The sequence below is a fragment of the Synchiropus splendidus genome, chromosome 16, assembly GCF_027744825.2.
Source record: "Synchiropus splendidus isolate RoL2022-P1 chromosome 16, RoL_Sspl_1.0, whole genome shotgun sequence".
Taxonomy (NCBI): domain Eukaryota; kingdom Metazoa; phylum Chordata; class Actinopteri; order Syngnathiformes; family Callionymidae; genus Synchiropus; species Synchiropus splendidus.
This window is the reverse complement of record NC_071349.1, coordinates 20,640,001-20,661,340: the sequence shown is the minus strand read 5'-3', so window position 1 is coordinate 20,661,340 and position 21,340 is coordinate 20,640,001. Positions and strand designations below refer to the sequence as shown.

The window sequence follows — 21,340 nt, the reverse complement described above, 5'->3', positions numbered from 1 at the left end:
GCGGTGCGGAGCCGGCTGACGTCACATCGGAGCCGAGCGGCGGACATGAATCTGGGAGACGGAACACCTGCGAAACGTCAGATATGAATTCACATGCTTTTTAGTGCTTCAGTGCTTTGTCAGAAACACGAGGAAATAAAGAGGTGCCGACACCTGGGTGGGAGCCGGCGGCAGCAGGTCGCGCGCGAGGCCCGCTCCACAGAGCTGCTCCAGACGTCCAAACGACGAAAAGTGCGTCTGGTTTCGCGAGGTTCATCAACAAGACGCGACCTGCAGCATCAGCGTCGCCAACATTTCCTGGTTCTTTCCCAGGTTTCTCCTCAAAGTCCCGCACATTCTTCACAGAGAGAAGGGCAACATTCTCCTGTGATGACCATGAAAACCAGCGATGGCTCGAACCGGAAAGCCGAGCCACCATTTCTTCACACCCCAATCCAGCAGGTGGCGGTAGCGCGCCTTCGAGCTCGGTGCCGAGCGCCAGTCAAATGCAACGCGAGGAGGAGGAGGAAGAGAAGAAGAAGAAGAAGCAGCATCGCGTACTGACACCGTCGGCAGGGATGTTGTGTCCGCTCCAGCAGACGCCCAGGCTCCTCTCCTGGTGCCTGTGCCTCGTTCTAATCTTGGGTTTCACGCCGCCGGGAGTCTTCGCTAAGCGGGACAGTCTGAAAGAAGTGACTGACGGCAACTGGGAGGAGATCCTGACCGGAGAGTGGATGATCGAGTTGTAAGTCTCCATGCTAGTTAGCATGTCGGCTAACTGACAACACGATTGAGCATCGCTTTCTCTCCGTAAATGTCGCCGTTCGCTGTTCAGCCGACTCCTCTTTATGAGCTGGGCACCTCGGCGGCGCCCTCGCCACTTCAGCGGCTGCGTCCTCTGTTTGTTTCTGACTGCTTGTCCTCTCGCAGCTACGCTCCGTGGTGCCCCGCGTGCCAGCAGCTGCAGTCGGTGTGGAAGGAGTTTGCGGACTGGGGCGACGACATGGGGGTCAACATCGCCAAGGTGGACGTGACGGAGCAACCTGGTAGGCCCTCACGCGAGTCGGGTTCCAAGTCCGTGCAAGAGCAGCGGGGAAGGGCAGCGATCAGAGCTGGAGCAGAGTAGTCGGCCATGACGCTGCTCTTGTGCGTGTCTCGCACGACGTGTGTGTGTGGTCTTGTTGGGGCCCGTCCCTCAGCCGGTCCCTGACCAAGACGGCTGCGCAGTGTTTCCGTGTGCAACTGAACCCTCCTGATGTCTGTGCAGGGCTGAGCGGGCGATTCATCATCACGTCCCTTCCCACCATTTATCAGTAAGTAGGTGCCACATCCTCTTTGGCTTCCTGTGTTCGGTGCAGCGATCGCACCAGTTTGTGAAGTCTGCCACCACCGAGGCTGAGAGTGTTTCAGCGGTCGTCTGTGTTTCAGCTGTAAAGATGGCGTCTTCCGCAAGTACCAAGGAGCTCGCACCAAGGAGGACTTCCTGTCGTTCGTCGACGAGCAGAAGTGGATGGGAGTGCAGCCGGTTTCCTCCTGGTTCGGCCCGTCGTCTTTTCTGTACGTGCGGCTTCTGTGGTCGATATCGGCGATGATGTGTTGCCGCCCTCCCAGGCTCAGCCTGGCAGCTGGCCTTCTCTCATGTCCATCCAAGCTCTCTCTCTCTCTCTCTCTGTAGGATGAATGCCATGTCTGCGCTCTTCAAGCTCTCCATGTTCATCCGGGTACGTAGCAACCGTCTGAGTCAGAGCTGTGAGGACCTTGTTGAGGTTTGGCCTCTGTTGAGCGTCACTGAATGATGAGGAGCCAGAGCGAGTGTGGGTGTGTGACGTGGCCCCATGATGGAAGAGGGACGCTGGGCTGCGGCCCTCGGGCCAGGCGTTGGCTGTCACAGATGATTGATGTTGCGCTTGAAGAGTGAAGTACCCCGGACTCCAGTGTTGACATTGGCCCGGTGCTGTGTCCAGCGCTGCCACAGCTACATGACGGAGCAGCTGGGGATCCCCAACTGGGGCTCCTACGTCATCTTCGGCCTGGTCACGCTCTTCTCCGGACTGGCCCTGGGCCTGGTGAGCGCCGCGCGCATCTCTCCCGCCGTGTCTTGTTGTGCTGAAACGTTTTTGCTTCTGCCAGCTCCTGGTGTTTGTTGCCGACTTCGTGTTCCCGTCGCGCCGCTTCTCCTCGGACCACCGCCACCAGAGTGAGCCGCGTCCTCCTCGCTGCTCCTCCGTCCTGCTGTCCCTCACAACTGCTTCTGTTCTGGCCCGACAGAGAAGCAGCAGACGCTGGAGCAAGCCAGGCTGATCCAGGAGCAGGAGGACGAGGCCGACGGCGAGGAGGACGACGATGAGGAGGACGAGGAAGACGAGGATCAGGATGATGTCTGGAGGAGAAGGAGGGGGTCACCCGAGGGTCGCCCTGAACCCAAAAGGTTCCTGGACGACTCCTTGAGGAAGCGGATGGTGGCCAGCCGTGGTGCGGTTGATGATGATGACGACGACGACGAGGAAGACGCTTGAGGCACCAGTCGCCTGGACGTCGTAGAACCCTGGGGTCAGCGGGGTGGGAGGGGCCTCGCCGTTGGCTGCAGTGCAGGGAGCGAGCGATCCCTCACCCCCTCATGACACCCGCCTCTTCACCCCCCCTCCTGTTTTTGGCGCCACCTGGTGAAAGACTTCCGAGCAACGGCCAGGCTGGTGTTGGCAGTGCAGTCGAGCTGGAGTTTTGCTTTCTTCTGTCCTGACTATGCATCGTGTCCTCTGAGCTCCGCCCGGCTCCATGTGGCTGGCTGCTCAGTGACGGCTGTGGATGCTGCTCTCATGAGTCTGGGGCGCTGAAGGAGCGAAACCCAGACGGAGGTGGTGGCAGACTCGTGGTTACCCAGCAACAGAATAAACATGTCCGGCTTGTCCCACCACCTTCACCCTGCAGCCTGGTGAGTCGCCTCCTCGACGTCTCGTGTGATCCTCACTCTGAGCCTTCAGTCACATTTTCAACTTGGGTCACTTGGCGACCCGTTTTTCTTTCTCACTTCGCTCCTCTGCAGACGGACCGGACTGTTTTTAATAAACTCTTAACACAGTTGCTGAAGTCTGTTGTCGTGGAGACGGCGGAACATCTTGGCCCTCAGAGAAGCCGTGACCCGCGTGACGTCATAATCCGGAGGAACCACGGCCGTCTCTCAGCGGACACGCAGCAGAGATCACGTGTACTTCGGTCGTGCTGCGGCTAGAGGTCGCCATTGTGTATGTTGCGATCACGCAGTTCCACTGACGCGTTGTTCCGTGTTCCATGCGACGTTGGTTCTCCACTGAACACAATCAGATCCTCTGGTTGATGAGGTTCCAACGCGAGGCCGTGACGGCATCTTTGGTGCGGAGCTAAACCTGAACACACCTGTTGCTGCTCACTGAGGCCGCGCCACCTGAGGAGAAGCAGCCGTTCGGCAGCCAGGTTCCGGGCCGGTTCAGAATGGCTCCTCACACTTTAGAACTCTCCTGAATGAATCCACTCACAACCTCTACACTGGGTTTCAGACAGTCCGACTGAAGCCTTTCATGATTATTGCTGAACAAAGTGTGGTGTTTTTTCATCTGTAAACGAGTTATTGGCCAAAAATGGCCCTCAGTGATCCCATTTGGCGGATGGGTCCCCGCGTCCCTGCTACGGTTTGACTGCAAATATGCCTGTGTGTGTGCGCTTGTCTAGCTACACTTGTGGGGACCAACCTACTTTTGAGGACCGTTTCGTCGGTCCTAACAAGGTCAAGCTTAAGTCCAAGCGTTAAAACCTCAAACTAACTGGGTTCTAGTCTGGTTCAGGTGAGTCACGTGTCGTGATGGCCAGGAGAGGTCCTCACAAGGCTAGAGTGGTTGGGCGTAGCGAGCATGAAAGGCCAGCGAGGCCCCTCTGCGGGAGCCCTCCCTCTGTCCGCGGCGCTGCTCAGCGACCTGGCCCGTCGGGCTGGCTGGCGTCCGGCGCGGCGAGCTCCACAAGACCCCGCTTGTTCTCCCAGCTGCCGCCGCCCCCGCGGTCCTGTGTGTGGTCAGAAGCACGACAAGAACTCGAGCTGCGGACTCTTTTGTTGCTGAACCGTTGGGTCCAGAGGAGCAGCAGGACCGAGCGGACAATGGAGGTTTGTTTGGATTCCCTCCCCTGCGTGGACCTCAACATCTGTCCAGCAGATTGGGACGTGATCCGCTTCCAAATGTTCAGTGAAAGCTGGAGGTGGTTGGAGGAGCTGCGTGACGATGAACCACCATAATGTCTGGACCATCTCCAGGATCTTATTGTTGATTTTCCGCGGCTCCTCGCCTGACAGAATCCAGATGTGGCCGCGCCGACGATGCCGGCCGCTCCTGTCTCTCAGCTTATCGATGTCGCTGCCTCTTGTTCCAGGAAGTCGTGTGGTTTCGTCTCCGCTAAAATAGCAGTGCAGTGTAAACACAGGAAAACATGGCGGCGGATCCAGAGGCAAGGAATAACAAGCTCTGACTCTTCAGTCACCTGTGTTCTGAGCAGAGTGTGACGCTGTGGACCAGAGGAGAGTCCTGACCCGGAGGTCACTAGAGTCTGGACCTGCTCTGTAAACACAGCCGTGCCTCCAACACTGGCGTGTGCGTGCGTGGAGGAGGCAGAGCCTTGGCCCGGTTCACAGCTCGGCTGCACCAGACCCCGTGTCTGCGCCACAACATTCCTGCGGCGCCATGTGTAGGACTCATGTCCCCTTAACCTGGGGTCACAGAGGTCAGAGGTCAGCCACCACACGGCTCCGAGGGTCTGCTCCCAGAACCGCAGTCCTGACATGAAGGCTCAGCACCAGCATGGAGCTCTGCCCCTCCCTTTGCGGACATTTGGCTGGTCCCCACAAGGTTCAGCCTCATATCTGAGGATTCAAACTTATAACTATACCTGGATGATTTGAGTCATGAGTCCTGGCTGAGGGGGTTAGGGTTAGGTAGAGGCTGGGGAAAGGGTGATGCTCACGAGAGGCCACCACAAGGATAGAAAGGATATACTTGTATTTAATAAAAAAACACTCAGAAAAGTGGAGCTGGTGGTCCAGCCATTGTTCATGAGGGGAGCCTGAACTGGGGCGGGTCCTGACTGGTGGGCGCTCTGCGAACACATCGTTTCGCGGGCCACTACATTCCTGGCTTCAGGAGGCCGGACGGGTCCTAACCTGCTGAAACCCGAGCCCTCACCTGGTCACGCACCAGCCAGCAGCATTCCTCCCCTGACCTTTGACCTCTGCCCCTCTGGGGGTGGAGCGCGTGGCTCACCTGACGCTGAGCTGCAGGCCACGGCTTCAGCTGGAGCGGCGAGCAGATGTGGACACGTCCAGGTCCATCTGACCCAGCTCCTCTGGTTGCTCCTGCACCTCTGCTTCCGGTGGTTTCTAACCTTGTGTACTCAGATGTTCCACTGAGAAGGAGAGCTTCAAAACCCTGCCGACTCAGCGCTAACTCCACGGACACCAGCGAGTCCTCGGAGCGACTCCTGCCGCGGGCCCGGGAAAGTGCTGCGTCTGGAGTCAGCGTGGGAGCGGGCCCCGGCCTCGGTCCAAACCCAGCCGTTGTGTAACAGCAGACTTGCAGCTGCGGCAAAGATCTATTTGGAATGGAATGGAAGTGGTTTCCTCCCAACGAAAACGGGCGGATCCGCTCCCAAGGCAGGCGCTGAGCTCAGCTGGGTCCTGGCCGCCCACCAGGAAGGGAAGGAGCTCGGCTGCTCTCGCTCCTAATGGTCCCTTCCCTCCTCCAGCCTCCAGGTTCGGTCCTGAAGCATTCGCTCTGGGGATTTACGGCCGTGTCGGGTGCGGTGTTCTGCGTTGATACTGGGGGGAGGGAGGTGTGGGGGCGCAGCTGGTGGCCTGGACCGGTTTCACTTCATGATGTGAACCTTACATGCGCAGAGGAAGGTTCCAGCCCGAGGCCAAAGTCAGAAGCGAACCAGGGTCCGTTTGCTTCTTGGACTTCTTTGTGACAAGCGGAGTCGTCACCCAACAGACCTTCTGGCAGGTTGCCTCATTTTGAGGCTTCAAACTTCAGAATAATGGCTCCCAGTTTGGTTCCCACTCCTGGTTCAGGCTCGCCGCACGTGTTTGGGAAGGTTCCTTCACGCAGCAGAGCTTTGCTGGTTCCCCTCGCCTGGCTCCCAGCCGAGGCGCCCTCTGGTTCTGGCTTCAGCCAGCAGATCCAAGTGTGGGCGCCTGAGTGCGGAGGAAGAGCAGGTGTTGAGCTTCAGAGGAAGAGACCTGGAGACTGCGTGGCGTGGAGCTGCATCTTTATCACATGGGACCCACCAGCGTCACCATGAAGATACGCCATCAGCTGGCCGCCACTGTGAGCCGTGTCATGGGGACGCTGGAGGGCGGGTCTCTGGAGGAGGAAGGCCACGTGGGAGCCGGGCACCCATGGTTCCACGTGTGGAGGGCTCAGCCAGGTGGGTGGTGCCTTCCTGGCCCGACCGGATCATCAACAGTTGACTGGCTCTGAGAAGCTCCTCTGTGGATCTGTGTCCCACCCACATCTGAGGCACCAAGCAAGCCTCCACTCTCTCCACGCTCCTTCAGCAAGACAGCCAGTGGAGAGGCCTTTCCCCCACCATGGCAAACCAACCAGAAAGCAAGGTGAATGAGAGGAACGGAGCAGCTCCAGCTTCCTCCGTCCCACATGCGCGACGCCTCTGCCCCCTCACCCTGTCCCCCAGAACCGAACCATCCCAGGTCTCTGGACCAGACACACAGACACAGGTGCAGCAGGGCAGGGCGAGTGGTCCTGATATGTCACCGCCAGTCCTGGAGTGAAGTCTCAGCAGAGTCACAACAGCTCCAGCACGTGGGACGATGCTGAAGACGGCCTTCTCAGCCTTGGCGGGGCCTGTCAACAGGATCGGGACTCGTCTGTCACAGCTGGTGGAGTCCAAGGTCACACGGCGCCTGTGAGGTCGTGCCTTCTCTTTGGGCTCCGGGCCTTGTGAAATGCTGGGGCGGGTTTGGGCTGGATTGAAGGTCTGGACTTTGGATGAGATAGCGAAACCCAAACATCTCTCTGGAGAGGACAAATATTTGCCTTTGGCCCTTGCTTCCTTGCACTTGGCAGCAGTGTTCTTTCCTCACTCCTGCTCCCGAGTCTCCTCCCTCGGGTTGAAGGACTCGGACGTAGCTGTAGTCAAAACAGCTAAAGCAGGATTCCGACAGAAAGATAAGCTGTGTTTGTCATGTCGACTGCACTCAGGGCCGCAGGGTGGGAGCCACCAAAGCTTCAAATGCTCCTCACTATCTAGTGGAGCTTTCCACCGCCTATGTTCCTCCGCGGCTCCTGGAGGTTCCTAAAACGTAACGCTGAGCACCCTTCAGAGGGTGTGGCCTGTTTCCATCACATGACCTTCTGTACCACAGCTCACGAACTGCCTTCATCTCCTCCAGGTGTCCAGCGTACACCTGACGTACGGCTGGTCCTGCTGTGGTCTGACCTCATCAGCGGGGAGGGGGCTCCTGGGACCGACTCTCGCTGACCTCACCAGAGCTGACCGCCTGCCCAGCGTCACCGTGGCTCCCTTGGTGGGAGGATTGAAAACAGACTGGCGTGTTTATCGACTGTAACTTGAACACCAGAGAGCGGCTCCCATCTGCTCCTCAAACGCCTGGATCAATGGCATGACCGCTGTCATGAGAGCAGCCCATTAGCCGTCCATCTCTGCCATCAATAGGGTGGAACAAGTCGGCACCGCTCGTAAAGGCTGCATGACGGGATGCTTGTTGACATCTGGGATCATCAGCCGTGTGACTGGGGCAGCCGGGGCGAGGGCCAGCTCTGACAGCTGCTCCTCTGCCGCCAGGCTGAGCTCGTGGCAACGGAGGCCGAGCTGAGGTGGGTCCCCACTGGAGCATGCTCAAGTGAGGGTCTGGGTGAGCAGGTGTCCAGGCACATGCGTGAGGATAAACCTCACAGCCACGCCGTGTCTTCTCAGCCGTCTTCTCCCAGTGCAGCCCAGCTTGACTGTCACGTCTCTCAGAGGAAACTGAGGAGTTGGTCCGAGCCCTAAATGAGCCTTCAGCGAGTCTATCGTGGAGGCGCCATGGTCAGGGACCTGCTGACCCCTCATCACTGCTGGACCGAGGTTGAGAGCGTGGGCAGTGACAGCAGGCATCTTGACTTCCAGAAGCCTGTGGAGTGAAGGCAGTGTTGTGTTACCATTGTTGATTGTTTTCACTGTACCATCTGGTGACTGGCACTCCACACACACACACACACACACACACACACACACACACACACGGTCTGTGTTCTGCTGCAGCAGTGCCACCGTCCTCAGCAACACTGACAAACGATGGGAACGCAGCAGGCCTGTCTCCTCACAGACGCGTCGTCGTGCAGGCGGAGCAGAGGATGGTGCTGGTCGAGTCATGTCCCTGATGAGGTCATGTGACAGTGGACCAGGCTGCACAGGCATCACCCTCCTCCCGCTGGTCAAGCCTCGGCCCCCATGAGCCACTTTTCCTTGTCGAAATTTGCCCTCACTGTCTGACTCAGGGATGAATGAGTGCAGGGCGCCTAGTGTGGGCTGAGAGAACCTGAGTCTGACGCGTCATGACGGACGGCTGTGGAGCAGAAGAAAGTGCTGGGATGTGGTGCCACTGCACGACGGCGCCTGGGAACAGTCCCCTGTCAGAGTCAGAAACGGGAGCCGAATCCGAGTGAATGTTGGTGTCACTTCAGAGCTGCAGCAGAGCAGCCAGCCACATCTGTCCTCTGTGATGTTCACCATGCTGGAGGGAGTGAGCCCGGAGCATCACTGGGCACATGTCGACCAAAGTGCTCGGGCCACTTACGGACCCGGGGTTTGTCACGGCGCGGAGGATGTTTCGGCCGGCTGTGCTGCTGTCATACCTGGGGCCGGTCTGATGGTGTCAGCTGCCAGCTTTTGTTCATCACACTCACCTCCAACCGCGACCACCACAGACTTGAGGGTCGGCACAATCCTCCCCGGAGCTGCGGCTGGACCTGGTTGTCAGGCTCTCTGTCGAACTCAGATGAGCCTCCAACATCCCGGGGTGCTCCGGGACGTGGCCCCCTTCGGCTCTGGTGGGAGCGGAATCTGACCCCTGAGGGCAGTTGGGCTGCAGAGACTGGCTGAATCACCCCCAAAACACACGTCAGAATGAATAAAGTCAGGACGCACTGGACGCAAACATGAAGCGCCTTCATTTGGACAAACCCACCTGGATGTGGAACCAACCATTGTGGCACAGTACCAGTCCCACACAGTTGGACAGAGAGAGAGAGAGAGAGAGAGAGAGAGGGAGAGAGAGAGAGAGAGAGGGAGAGAGAGAGAGAGAGAGAGAGAGGGAGAGAGAGAGAGAGAGAGAGGGAGAGAGCGAGAGTAAGAGAGAGGGAGGGAGGAGAGAGAGTAAGAGAGGGAGAGAGGGAGAGAGAGAGAGAGAGGGGAGAGAGAGAGAGAGGGAGAGAGAGAGGGAGAGAGAGAGAGAGGGAGGGGGAGAGAGAGAGAGAGAGAGAGAGAGAGAGAGAGAGGGAGAGAGAGAGAGAGAGAGAGAGAGAGGGAGAGAGAGAGAGGGAGAGAGAGAGAGATGGAGAGAGAGGGAGAGAGAGAGAGAGAGAGAGCGGGAGCGGGAGAGAGAGGGGGAGAGAGAGAGAAAGAGAGAGAGTGAGAGAGAGAGAGAGAAGGAGAAAGAGGGAGAGAAGGAGAGAGAGAGAGAAAAAGTGAGAGAGAGAGAGTGAGAGAGAGAGAGAGAGGGAGAGAGGGAGAGAGAGGGAGAGAGTAAGAGAGAGAGAGAGAGAGAGCGGCACCCTCGGACGCAACCATTGCAGAGAGGGAGGGGGGGGGCAAGGCGTCACGAACAATTAGCCTTCTTTATATCGAGTCCAGACCGCATATCAAAAGATCTGTTGTTGACAGCTTATTCGGTCACTCCTGTGCAATACTTGGTTCAGGTTTGTGCTGGCTAATCCCGGCCTCATCCGGCTCCGCGGACGGCTGCTCCTCCCGCCTCCGCCCCTCCTCCCGCTCCAGTGTTCCTGCCCGAGCCTGCAGCGGGACAGAATGTGGCGCCCGTCGAGGAGGGATCTGCTCTCGTCCCAAACTTCCCAAGTCTCTTTGACGAGCGCGGACCTTTCTTTCTCTTTCATGCTCCGAGCGCCGACCAAGCAGTTGGATTGATACCGGTGTGGGATGTACCAGGCCCGGGCGGTACAGGTGAGCTTCCTTCTGCTCCGGGGTCCGGTTTCATCCCGTCCAACGCGGCGGATCTTAACGGTGACGACCTGAGCCAGCAGTGACGCCATTTCCCCGGAATGTGTGTGTCTGCGCTGAATCGAGCGCTTCCCGTCTGAACTTCTGTCGGTGGGGCAGTTCCAGGGAGCGGAGTTTGGGCTTCTGAGCCGTTGCTGGCGCTTCGGAACCGATGGTATGGTGACGCCGAAGTTCGAGCTCCGTGGTGCGTGTTGACTGTGAGCTCGACTCGGTGATACACCGCGCTCCTGCCCACCCCCCTTTCTGGGTTGTTTTTGGAGTCTTTTGTCACTGCTGTATTTGCTGAGTGACCACCATCACCATCATCATCATCATCATCATCATCATCATCGCAGTGTTGTGGTTGTAGTCGAGTTCTCTCGGTGTGAGCTGCTGACGCGAGCCCGCTCCAGCTGTGTTTGTCATCGCTCGGAAAACTCCGCAGGAATGTGGAAACATTCCTTCCTGGCAGAGAGTCCAGAGGAAGGTGTGTGTGTGTGTGTGTGTGTGTGTGTATATAGTTGTGTGTGTGTGTGTGTGTGTGTGTGAGAGAGAGAGTGTGTGTATATAGTTGTGTGTGTGTGTATAGTTGTGTGTGTGTGTATAGTTGTGTGTGTGTGTATAGTTGTGTGTGTGTGTATAGTTGTGTGTGTGTGTATAGTTGTGTGTGTGTGTGTGTATAGTTGTGTGTGTGTATAGTTGTGTGTGTGTGTGTAGCTGTGTTCTGGGCTCCGGCTGCTGGCCTCGCTCTCACCCAAGCCTCTCCAGAGAGATGTTTGTGTGAAGGAAACATCTGTCCATAAAGTTGAGTGGCCTCAATACAAGTAGACGCCATGTATTCATTTGATTGGTGCTTTTCCTCGCTCCTTCTTCCTGAACCTGTGGAGGAGGAGGAGGAGGAGGACACATCTGCCTCCGGACCACGACATGGTGGGCTCCAGCCTGCCGGGCAGGACGGCTGCGCTCACACCTGAACCAGGCAGGATGCTTCTCCGGAGCCGGTGAGCACCGAGCATCCATTTGTCACTTCAGTTTAGACAGGGTTATCACCCCCACAGTGGGGAGATCCGCCTGGCACTCAGCGTTTTCTGTTCTCTGACACTGACCTCCATCCTTAAACTCGAACCAGAAATCCTGGGCCCACTTCACCCGAACGGCTGAGAATGTGGCGCAGCCATGACTGCTCCAGGGTTCACTGTGGGGGTCAGTACACACCAGTCATTTCAGCAGTGCTTCTGTTGCCGTCGGAACAGACTGAGATGATCAGTTTCACAGAACTCACTGCAACAGACTGGAGACCTTGCTGTTCCTCAGGGTCTGGCTGACATGGTTAGCTTGACCTTACATGCCTTTCAAAGAGACTCCACAGAGAGCGATTCACATTTAGGGGTCAACGGTTGCAGCGGGGTGAACAAAAGTGGCTGGGGACACAGGTGCCGCCTGAGCAGGAAAACTGCTGCCGTCACGGAAGTAGGGAGGAAAGGCTTGCACAAAGCTGGTTGCTTTGTGAGAGTGAGAAGGTTGATGACTCATCCAGATGTGTCACGGGGAGGCCCATCATTTCACAAGCAGCCCCTCTTCTTTCCGTCACTGCCGCGCTGGATGGAGTCTGGACTCTGCCTGAGCCAGCGGGGGGTCGTGGCCATGGTGGTGTCAGTGACTGAGATAGGCTGTGAAATCAGAACTGCACCTCCAGCTTCAGCTTCAGCTGGGCCTCGGGGCAGGGTTTTCAGCTCGCACTCACTGGTGGCACTGCTAACACACCTTCAAACGTGTGCCTGCACATGTAAGAGCGTGACACACTTGCAGATCTGAAGTGTTGAGTTAAATCCACAGTGTGACGTATATTGCGCTCAATGATCCGGGTTCTCGCCTGGACCCAGAGAGTGATGGAATGATGTCAGCATTATAACGGTCAGTGCTAAGAAAGAGGAGCTGCTTATTTTCTGTCCTGGACGCTGCACTCTTTCACCCCTCCTCTTCAGTATTCATGCAGTGAGAAGCGTTCAGCTCCTCACTTCCCCACCGTCACGTCAATGATCTAAAACTGTGCGCCAGCGATCCAGGACTAGCGCCCGTCCTCGTGATGCCTTCACTGCCTCCAGTATTGAACCTGGCACCAGTTTGGCGGCAACACGTTACCGCTGCTGGGAACTTGTGGTGAGGCTTGACTGACCATGGACAGATTCACGCTCCGTCTCCTCACTGTCGCACGTCTGTCTCCTCCTGCCTCGCTGTTTGGAGACTAGAGGGGACTGGATGCATGCAGTCGATCTCAAGAGAAGGAAAAGAAAGCCAGCTTGTCTGTGCTCCGAGACAATAGGCGACTGGAATTGAGAAGAAGAAACTCGGATCTGTCACTGTCCCGTTGAAAGTGTCGTTATGACGGTGGGTACGACTGTGTGCTGCTGCTGCTGCTGCTGCTGCTCCCGGCTGTGTGTGGCGCTCCTGTGTGAGCCCACCTGAACCAGTGCCAGGCTCGTGTAGCTCCAGCGGGTGGCGAGAACAGTGGTGTCGGCTCTTCCTGCATTTGTTTCTTCCTTTCCGAGCATTGTGTGTTGTGCGTTTGGCTTCTTCAGTGAGGTCTTTCATTCAAAGATGCAGCTCCACCAGTGGACCACAGGCGTCTCCTGAGGTCCTGCTCCCGTGTGTCTGTGTGCTGTAGCTCGGTGCTGCCTCCTGCTGAAGGTATCGCCTCCAACTGAAGCACCGTGTTGACTTGTCTCACCTGTGACGGACTGTAAACTCCCATACACCAATTTGCCGGCAGCTAAGAACTTTGGAAGGAGCTCGAGTTTGCTGTAATTGTGGCTTGGGCATGAAGGACGGGCTATTTTGAGCCAACCTAATGGTGGGGTTGACCGAGCTCCTCTGCAACTGCTAGTTTTGTGGTCAAACTCAGGCAGAGTGCAGAGCCCGAGGTTGGGCGTGGAGCGAAGGCAGCGAGCGCCGACGCTGTCCCGACATGTCTGGCAGCGCCGCTGCTCTCTGTGTGTCTGCGTGTGAGTCAGAGCAAGATGGAGGCCGGTTGTTGACTGCGTCCTGACTTCAGTCTTCATGCCATCTGACGACGCTCAACTGTTATCTGTTGTCGTGCTCCGTGTTCGTCTCAATGGCGTCGGGCTCTGATGGCCTTTTCTTTTCTGTTGGCCAAAACCCCCCGTGGGCTGAGTGGGTCAGTCACAGGATGGCATTACGACTGCAGACAAGCCGGCCGAACCTCCTCGTCTCCTTCGGAGCAAAACGCCCTTAATTCCCGGTCCTGCAAACCTTTCTTTTGGCCGTAGTCAGGCTTGTCTTGATGAAAGGACATGCACATGAGAGATCCTCCTCAGCCCAGACGGTCAGCCATCCCCTCTGACGCTGCCGTGGAGCCGGTGAGCTTGTTTTACTGCCGGCACAGCCGTTCCTGCGAGCTTGAGGAGAGAGTCGGGACGAAACCCATCATCCTGGTCTGCACCTTTGCTCGGGCTCAGATTCTGATGTCACTAGAAGAGCGGCAGCCTTCCAGCTAGCCAGTGGGTTTGGCACCTTAACATCAGTGTTGACCGTGTTGTTCGATCCTCAAAGGAAGTGGCCTTGCAGCGTGTTCTCACCTGCTGACTAGTTATTTCCACGTCACACACCTTGTGTTGAGTCATGTTCTGTCAGAGATGATTTAAAAATGTGTGTTTCTTCAGGCTTGGTTGCTACTGTTGTGTTGCTACATCGTGTGCTTTTCTTGGATAATATGGAGGAAGATGTTGGCCCGTAACGTACATGAAGGTAAGGAGAACAGCGTGTTGGCGCGGCTTCAGTGAGGACCTGAGAGAAGTACGTCAAGCCTCTGTCTTGACATGTGGAGTTTGTGGTCCCAGTGTTGGAGGTCGCTTAGTTCTGCTTGGTGTTGGTCACCTGCTACTGCAGCCGTGTCATGCCAGTCTGAAGGTTCTGCCGTGAGTGGCATCACAGCCAGGCTCCTAACCTTCATGAGGAGGGGGTTTCCCTTCTTTGGGCTGATGTTACTAAGGCCGGAGCCCAACCTCACCGGCAGCACCAACAAGTTGGACGGCCGCGAGAGCCGTTCACATGCACGTGGAAAAGGTGCCGGCGCCGCAGGAATCAAAGGCAGCCATTGTGGCAATGAGAAGCAGATGTTCGTGAGGAATTTGCCTGACTCCAGCAACGTTTCCTTTTCTCCAAGCCAAAGATTCGAGCGCCGTCTTCTTCTCTGCTGCCTTCTTGTCAACTCTTTAGCTTTCGTGACATGGTGACGGCAGTCGTGCACCGCTGTCAGCCGCGGGCCCGTGTGGGATTTGATGGCACGCCAGGCTCCGGGGTTTGCCACGTTGACAGAATCTGTGTTTGGGGCTGTAAAGGCCGGAGGAAGCGCTGCTGGCCTTCCTTTGTGTGCGTCTGTTTTACTTTAGATGCAGTTGCATCGCTGGTGTGCCACAGAGGGAGGATGATGGAAGCTCAGCGGGAGCCTTCCTGCGTCAGACCAGCCGCCACTGCCCTTTGGCTGGTCAGAGCTTTGTGACCTGTGTGTCTGCTCATCACCATGGGAGGAGGCAGGTTTCATGGCTGTGGAGAGGAGAAACACGCACGTACACACACGCACACACACACATTTGTGTTGCTATCCCTGCGGGGACATTGTGAGCTTTCTCATTGACATAACCCTTTCCCCAGCCTCTCGCCCCGAACCTAACCCTCCAAAACACATGGCGCACTTTAACCAGGACTCTGAACCAAACTTAAACCTAATTATAATGACCCAATCATTTTCATCCTCAAATTGAGGTTTGGACACAAGGTCCCCACGAGGAATTGGTCCCCATGAGGCAGTATGAACAAGCCCAAACACGCAGGCGTACGTCACCAAACAAACCTGTGGCACTCATTCATGTCTCTGAGTTAGTGTTGGTTTTCAGGAACATGTGTAAGACTGTTCACTCCTCTCAGGTGAGGTCCCTTCTGCCAGGCTTGCTCCATGTTCAACACAACATGGGTCACAGCAAGGAGTTCTGGACCCGGTCGTGGTCAAATGAATTGCTGATGAATGTGTGGACGGTCATCGCTGCCTGTGTGGTGGAAGGTCACAGCACTTCAGCCCTGAACTGTCCGACTCGTGTGCATCTCGGACTCTTTGTGCTGCTCAAACTGCTCACCTTCTTGTGATGGTGAGGTGCCATGTTTCGCTGGAGTCGATGGCCTTTGTTGGTCACTTAACAGGAGTAGCTATGGGGGGGGGGGGTCATCGCTAATGCTAAATAAGGAAGGTATAAAGCATCTGTCAGACTCATAGTCTGTTCATTATCAATGGAGTGTGGTCTCTGTCCCGGGGATGAGGCGCACGGCTGCTGACATATGGCCCAGTGGTCCCGCTGTGTGTGGTGGAGGGGGTGGTGCTGGAATGTGATGCACACGTGTGCCTATTTTGGTCCAGGCAACGTGTGCAGTTTGTGTGCGTCACCAGGTGAAGCAGCAGTGCAGGGGCAGACCATGCTGAGTTGGCCTCCACCGCGCCGTTGTCTGTGGCGACAAGCGCAACCTGGAGCCTTGTGTTTGGTCGATGCCATCTGAACGGTGAGATGTGTGTGAAATGTGGGCCGTCGTTCCATCACAGACGTCCTGTCTGCAGAAGCCCCTCTCCCACTGATGCCTGTGGTGGTGACCCTGAGAAGAAAGGTCACAGCGAACACTTGTGGCGAGTGCAAACAACGATGACCATGTCCACTGGAGCGAGGACAGTGAAGGTGTGGCACCATGTGGCCTCCACCCGTGTTTCCTGTCAATGGGCAGGACTTTGGAAGAGACTTGCAGTGGAGCTGTGACTTGGCAAGGAGGAGCTAGTTCAGCTGATTGTCCCCCCCCCCCGGTTTCTCGCAAAACAAAACTCTATTCTAATGCCAACTCTGCTTCTCACTCTGACGTAACGTGATCCTGCCCACTTTCCTTATCTGATTTCAAAGACACCATTTGTAGAGGAAGAGGTGAAGATCAGGGCGGCTGATGGTTCCTGACACTCTTCTGTTTGCTGGGAGATGTTTCTCGCCAGGAGCTGCCTACTGCGGTGGAGCTGATCCATGCATCTGGCTGAGGAACCTGGTCAGGCAGGATTAGTCCAACCTCTGTTGTCCGTTCACTGAGAGGTTTTCTGCTGTTCCTGTTGAGAAGTCAACAAGGTGGAAGCCTGAGGACATGAATGTGATTTGTGTAGCTAGCAACATGGATTCAGACACGGGAGCAGCACCAGTGGAAGACGTGATGAAGCTCAGAAAGCTTCAGTGGGCAGTGGGCACACGCCTCTACCACAGCTTCACATCCCCAGTACCTTCCTGTGGAGCTGAACTCTGTTGCGAGGAAGAGAAATGTCTGGGCTCCGTCGGATGCCGTGTGGCTTCACTAGTATTTGACTCACTAAACAAACACACGTGTGCGTTAGTCGAGCAGTGAACTTTACCTAAAGTGACTGGCGGTCCTGAACTGGTTGGTTGTGTTCATGAGCGTTTATTTATTTTGAGAGGGAGTTCCTGTGTTTATGCAGCTGATCTCTGCATGGATGCCTTTGTATGTGCGTAGACGTTCCACCACCGTGATGTCAGCGCAGCCTGTGCCACCATGGAGTCCTCTGTGCTACACTGACCTGCTTCTTGTGCCTCCACAGAAAGGTCCTGCTGAGCCCACTGGAGCCGGCGCCTCTGGACTGGGGTGCAGCTGAAGCGCTGCAGGCGCGCCAGCCTGTTCTGTTCACTGTCTGTCACCTGAAGATGAACAAACTGAACTTCAGCAACAACAGAGCCATGCAGGACCGTCGCTGTGTCTGTGTCTTTCTGCCCAACGATGACACTCTCAATGTTATTGTCAATGTGAGTTGACCAAGGCGCGACACTCAGTGTGTGTTAAAGCATATCCATTCTAGTGAGGGCCAACTTTGAGGAAAACCCCTCCTTGTGGGGCCCCACAAGACATGGGCTTCTGTCTTCAATGATGAGAATGAAACACTTACGTCCATGATTGTTCATTTAACACAGGCCTGTGGCCATGGGGGTTTGTTTGGGATGACCTTTGACCCTTGCCGGTCAGGCTCATCTGTACTGCCTCGTTGATTTCCATTTGTCATACTCCCAATAGAAGTGACATTTTAATGTTGAATGGAGCGTTGGCGACGGCGCTGTCAGTGTGTGCTCGCTGCAGACGCCTTGAGCTCAGTGATCTTTCAGACAGTTGTCTAAGAAGCGACTGTCTTTGTTTACTGACTTCTACATCTGAGTGTTCACAACACGGAGTTTGCTTGAACGTTGTTTTGTCTGTCCCTCAGGTGAAGACGTTGTGCCAGGAACTGTTGGTCCAGGTGTGTGACCTGCTGAGGCTGAAGGACTGTCACCTGTTTGGACTCAGTGTCATTCAGAGTAAGACCATCACACTACACTGTGTACACCAGTGGCGGGAGCGCCGACTCTCAGGCAGCGGTCAGAGTTCAGAAGTGAGGCAGGTCAGGAGGACGCCCCTGAGCTGGTTACGCTGGAGGAGGCTGACCAGGGGCAGGCAGGAAAGTGCTGTAGCTGGCATCTCAGGTCTGGGAGACAGGCAGGCGTCGTTGTACGTTGCATGTCTCACCTACCTGTCATGGCGGCGTTGAACAGTCTGGGCCCCTGGGTTCTGTTCTGCTGCTATTGTGCTGCGGGACTGTTGTTCTTTTTATGGTGACGCGCTTCTGTGGGGTCCTGGGTGAGTCACGGCGTCTGGATTGTGGCGGGTCGATGGCAGTTGTGAGCTGCAGCAGGAGGGCCACTGGCAGACGCTGTGTTTTCAGACAGCTGGACTCCACGCGAGCCGGCAGCGACCCGGCGGGTCAGTTGAGTCGGAGCCAATGGGTCTGATTGTGGGGAATTCCTGAAGTGCTTGTCTGAACAGCGTGAAATCCCCTCTGCCACCCACCCTCCAGACCAGTGCGACTCTCACTCACACTCGTCCTTGTAGTAGACACTCAGAAGAGGAGGCACACGACTGTCTGTGGTTCACACTGGAGGGAAGAGACTGAAGTGAACGGAGTCCTCGTCCGTGTGTTGGTTAGGAAAGCTGACGTGGTTAGACAAGAAGGTCCTTCTTCTAATCTGGTCGGTAGACCATCAACACGTGAAGCTGGTGACGTGTTGCTGAAGGTCGCAGAATTGACACATTAGTGTGCAGCAGGCAAGCAGCCAAGAAACAGAAGATGAGCTCCGGCAGCACCGCAGAGGGCAGGCTGAGGTCACAACACGGTCTCACAGTTCAGACGTAGGGCCTTTGAGGGACATTTCCCTGTTCTGATTGTGATGAGTAGTGCAGTGGTTGGGGGAGGACAACAGGAAGCCTCTTCTCTCATCTGGACCATGGTTGTCCGCCGGTGACCGTGTGGTGGGAGGAGTGGCTCACTTCCGATGTTTGCATGCGAGTGCAGAGGAGTCTTTGGAAAAAAACCTCAGCCATTTTAGAGTCTGCATTAAAATGACCCACTTCCCCCAAAAAATCATGAAGAAAAAGCTCCACTCTAATCACAGATGGATTTCCCCTCCGAGTTGGACTTTCTCCAGGCCATGCTGGTGTGGCTCCAACCAGGCAGCGAGCCTGACAGTCCTCGCCGTCCAACACATCTGCTGGTGCTGCACTGAGACCTCTTCCTGCTTTCCCACAGACAATGAGCACATTTACATGGAGCTGGACCAGAAGCTGTCCAAGTACTGTCCCAAAGAATGGAAGAGAGAAGCCAGCAAGGTAAGGGCTCGCTGACGCAGGCGGGGGTGGCTACTGAGAGCAGCACTGAGCGCTGGACCCCTGACTCTACACGTGTGTCCTGTCTCAGGGCATCGATCAGTTTGGCCCCCCGATGATCATCCACTTCAGAGCGCAGTACTATGTGGAGAACGGGCGGCTGATCAGGTGAGCCGTCGGCCTCTGGCCCGGCGGGGAGGTCATGTGACTGAGACTAACGCTGCCGTGCTCTAGTGACCGGGCGGCCAGGTACTACTACTACTGGCACCTGAGGAAACAGGTGCTTCTGTCCCAGTGTATCCAGAGGGAGGAGGCCTACTTCCTGTTGGCCGCCTTCGCCTTGCAGGCCGACCTCGGGAACTTCAAGCGGAACAAGCACTTTGGGAAGTACTTTGAACCCGAGGCCTACTTCCCCTCCTGGGTGAGTCTTCTGCAGGAGCCATGACTTGGCGGCTGGATTCCCAGCTGTGTAGCAGTGAGTCGTGCAGCTGCGATTATTGTGCTCCCAGTGGAAAGTGCACCAGTGATGTTGTGCAGGAATGCAGCGAGGCCCGCCCCATTGCCCTTGACTTCCTGTGATGAGCCCCTTTTATCCACCGCTCAGATCTGAGCAGGAAATGACTGGACTTGGCGGCCGAGTGCCTGTCAGGAGGCAGTAACCCTGTGCTTGGCTCCGTCTCCAGGTGATCACCAAGCGGGGCCGGGACTACATCCTGAGACACATCCCCAACATGCACAAAGACCAGTTTGCTCTCACGGCGTCCGAGGCCCATCTGAAGTACATCAAAGAGTGCGCCCAGCTGGATGATGTCACCGTGCACTACTACAGGCTCTACAAGGTGAGAGGGTGGCTCTCGGTCGAGTCCAGTCGCACGGACGCTCCGCTGCCCTCTGGTTGTCGCGTTTGTGTTTCAAAACAACACACCGCTGTCCTTCCGTGGAGCCATGGTGTGAAGACGCAAGACGCTGTCACTCTGCTCACTTTGGAAACCCCTTAACTGTGCACCTTCCCCTCCAGGACAAGAAGGAAGTGGAGGCATCTCTGACCTTAGGCCTGACTCTGCGTGGAATCCAGATCTTCCAGGTACTTGTCTGTCAGGTGTCCAGCATCTGCTGCCTCCTGCTGGGTCACTGTCCTCACCACCAGTCTTCTGTGTGCAGAACGTCGGCTCTGTGCGGCAGCTGCTCTACGACTTCCCGTGGACCAACGTGGGCAAGCTGGTGTTTGTGGTGAGTCCGCCTCTGGTCCGGTCAGGCACAGGTCCTCTTTGGACCCTCCAGCACCAGATGATGCGCCACGTGAATGTGGCCCAACATGTTAGGAAGCCAGACGCTGCAGCGTCGCCTCAGAATATAGCTCCAGAGTTCTACAGACTCGGAGCAGAGGCGTCTTGGTCCAGGACCCTGGACGCCGAGTCTGGTCCAGGCTCAGAGAAGACGCTTCTGTGACGGTGCAGACGAGTGAAGCTGACGCTGACTTGTCCTGATGTGACCATTAATGCAGTGCCGTGTGGCGCCTTCAAGGAAATCCTCTTAAATCCCGGGCTGTTCTCAGCGGGTGGAAAGCTGCGCTCAGCAGAGAGTGAGTTCACTGCTGGAGACGCTCGCGTTCCTCTGTTGGCTGCTCAGGAGCCGGCTGAAGCTGCGCCACAGTGGACACGAGGAGACTGAGGCCACACGTGAGCGCAGTGTAGAGTCCCCCAGAGCCGCTGGCTTGGACCTATTGTGGGCAGCAACTGAAGATGTGGGCACTTCCCTAAGTCAAGATGGAGACTTCCTGTTGTCCATCAGCCGGGCTGAGCAGGGGGAGGGGCGTTACGGTGCTGCAGTCATCTAGGGCTGCAACTCACCTTTATTTTCACTGTTGACTAATCCATTCATTAGTTTTTCAAATAGGCAACTAATCACAATGACCTTTGTTTGGAGCTATTTTGAATTTCTGTTGAACCTAAAGTTGCTTCAATCCTCTCACTGTGACGCTCCGACAGCGTTCACTATTAAACAAGTGTATTCACATCATCACATCATGGTCCAGGAACATGTGTTCACCCTGTGGAGCAGGGAGCATCACACAGTGGACAGAGAGCTGCGGCGCTCTTCATTGGTCCCTGAGGAGGATTTCCCATCCTCACTCTGCACACGTGGCTCCCATATGAAACGTCTGGTCACTTGAGCCATCATCTGAAACCATGTGCTCGGTGTGTCGCTAGTTCAGTTCTGGTTCTTATCAGGAGGAGGAGACACACTGAGGACACTTCGCTACAAATCACTCTAGTGGCGCAGATGTGACCTGTGTGACATCATTAAAAACAAATCAGTCTCCTCGTGCAAGTGAGCGGCGCGCTAACCCGCATGCTAGCTAGCTGTTAGCTGT

The 21,340-nt window shown here is 56.2% G+C and overlaps 2 protein-coding genes across 2 annotated transcripts in view; both read left to right on the top strand.

Moving 5' to 3' along the window:
- The first annotated feature begins 55 nt into the window (after positions 1-55).
- tmx1 (thioredoxin-related transmembrane protein 1) lies at positions 56-4,015 on the top strand. The gene is made up of 8 exons (XM_053845314.1): positions 56-724; positions 910-1,025; positions 1,247-1,292; positions 1,408-1,536; positions 1,655-1,700; positions 1,944-2,045; positions 2,110-2,176; positions 2,248-4,015. Exons 1-8 carry the CDS (start codon positions 486-488, stop codon positions 2,493-2,495), a joined length of 993 nt encoding a protein of 330 aa, XP_053701289.1. The 5' UTR covers positions 56-485; the 3' UTR covers positions 2,496-4,015.
- Positions 4,016-9,910: 5,895 nt separating this feature from the next.
- The window catches only part of frmd6 (FERM domain containing 6), a 13,386-nt gene continuing 1,956 nt past the window's right edge, over positions 9,911-21,340 (top strand). The window contains 9 exon segments of the mRNA XM_053845471.1: positions 9,911-10,194; positions 16,880-17,081; positions 17,534-17,624; positions 18,890-18,969; positions 19,058-19,134; positions 19,201-19,387; positions 19,650-19,805; positions 19,985-20,050; positions 20,128-20,196. Of these exon segments, the coding sequence (XP_053701446.1) occupies positions 16,983-17,081; positions 17,534-17,624; positions 18,890-18,969; positions 19,058-19,134; positions 19,201-19,387; positions 19,650-19,805; positions 19,985-20,050; positions 20,128-20,196 (825 nt within the window). The 5' untranslated portion in view covers positions 9,911-10,194; positions 16,880-16,982.

Coding starts and splice junctions, on each gene's coding strand:
- tmx1 (XM_053845314.1), top strand. CDS start 486: ATGCAACGCGAGGAGGAGGAGGAAGAGAAGAAGAAGAAGAAGCAGCAT. Junction 725..909: donor GGAGAGTGGATGATCGAGTT/GTAAGTCTCCAT, acceptor GTCCTCTCGCAG/CTACGCTCCGTGGTGCCCCG. Junction 1,537..1,654: donor TTCGGCCCGTCGTCTTTTCT/GTACGTGCGGCT, acceptor CTCTCTCTGTAG/GATGAATGCCATGTCTGCGC.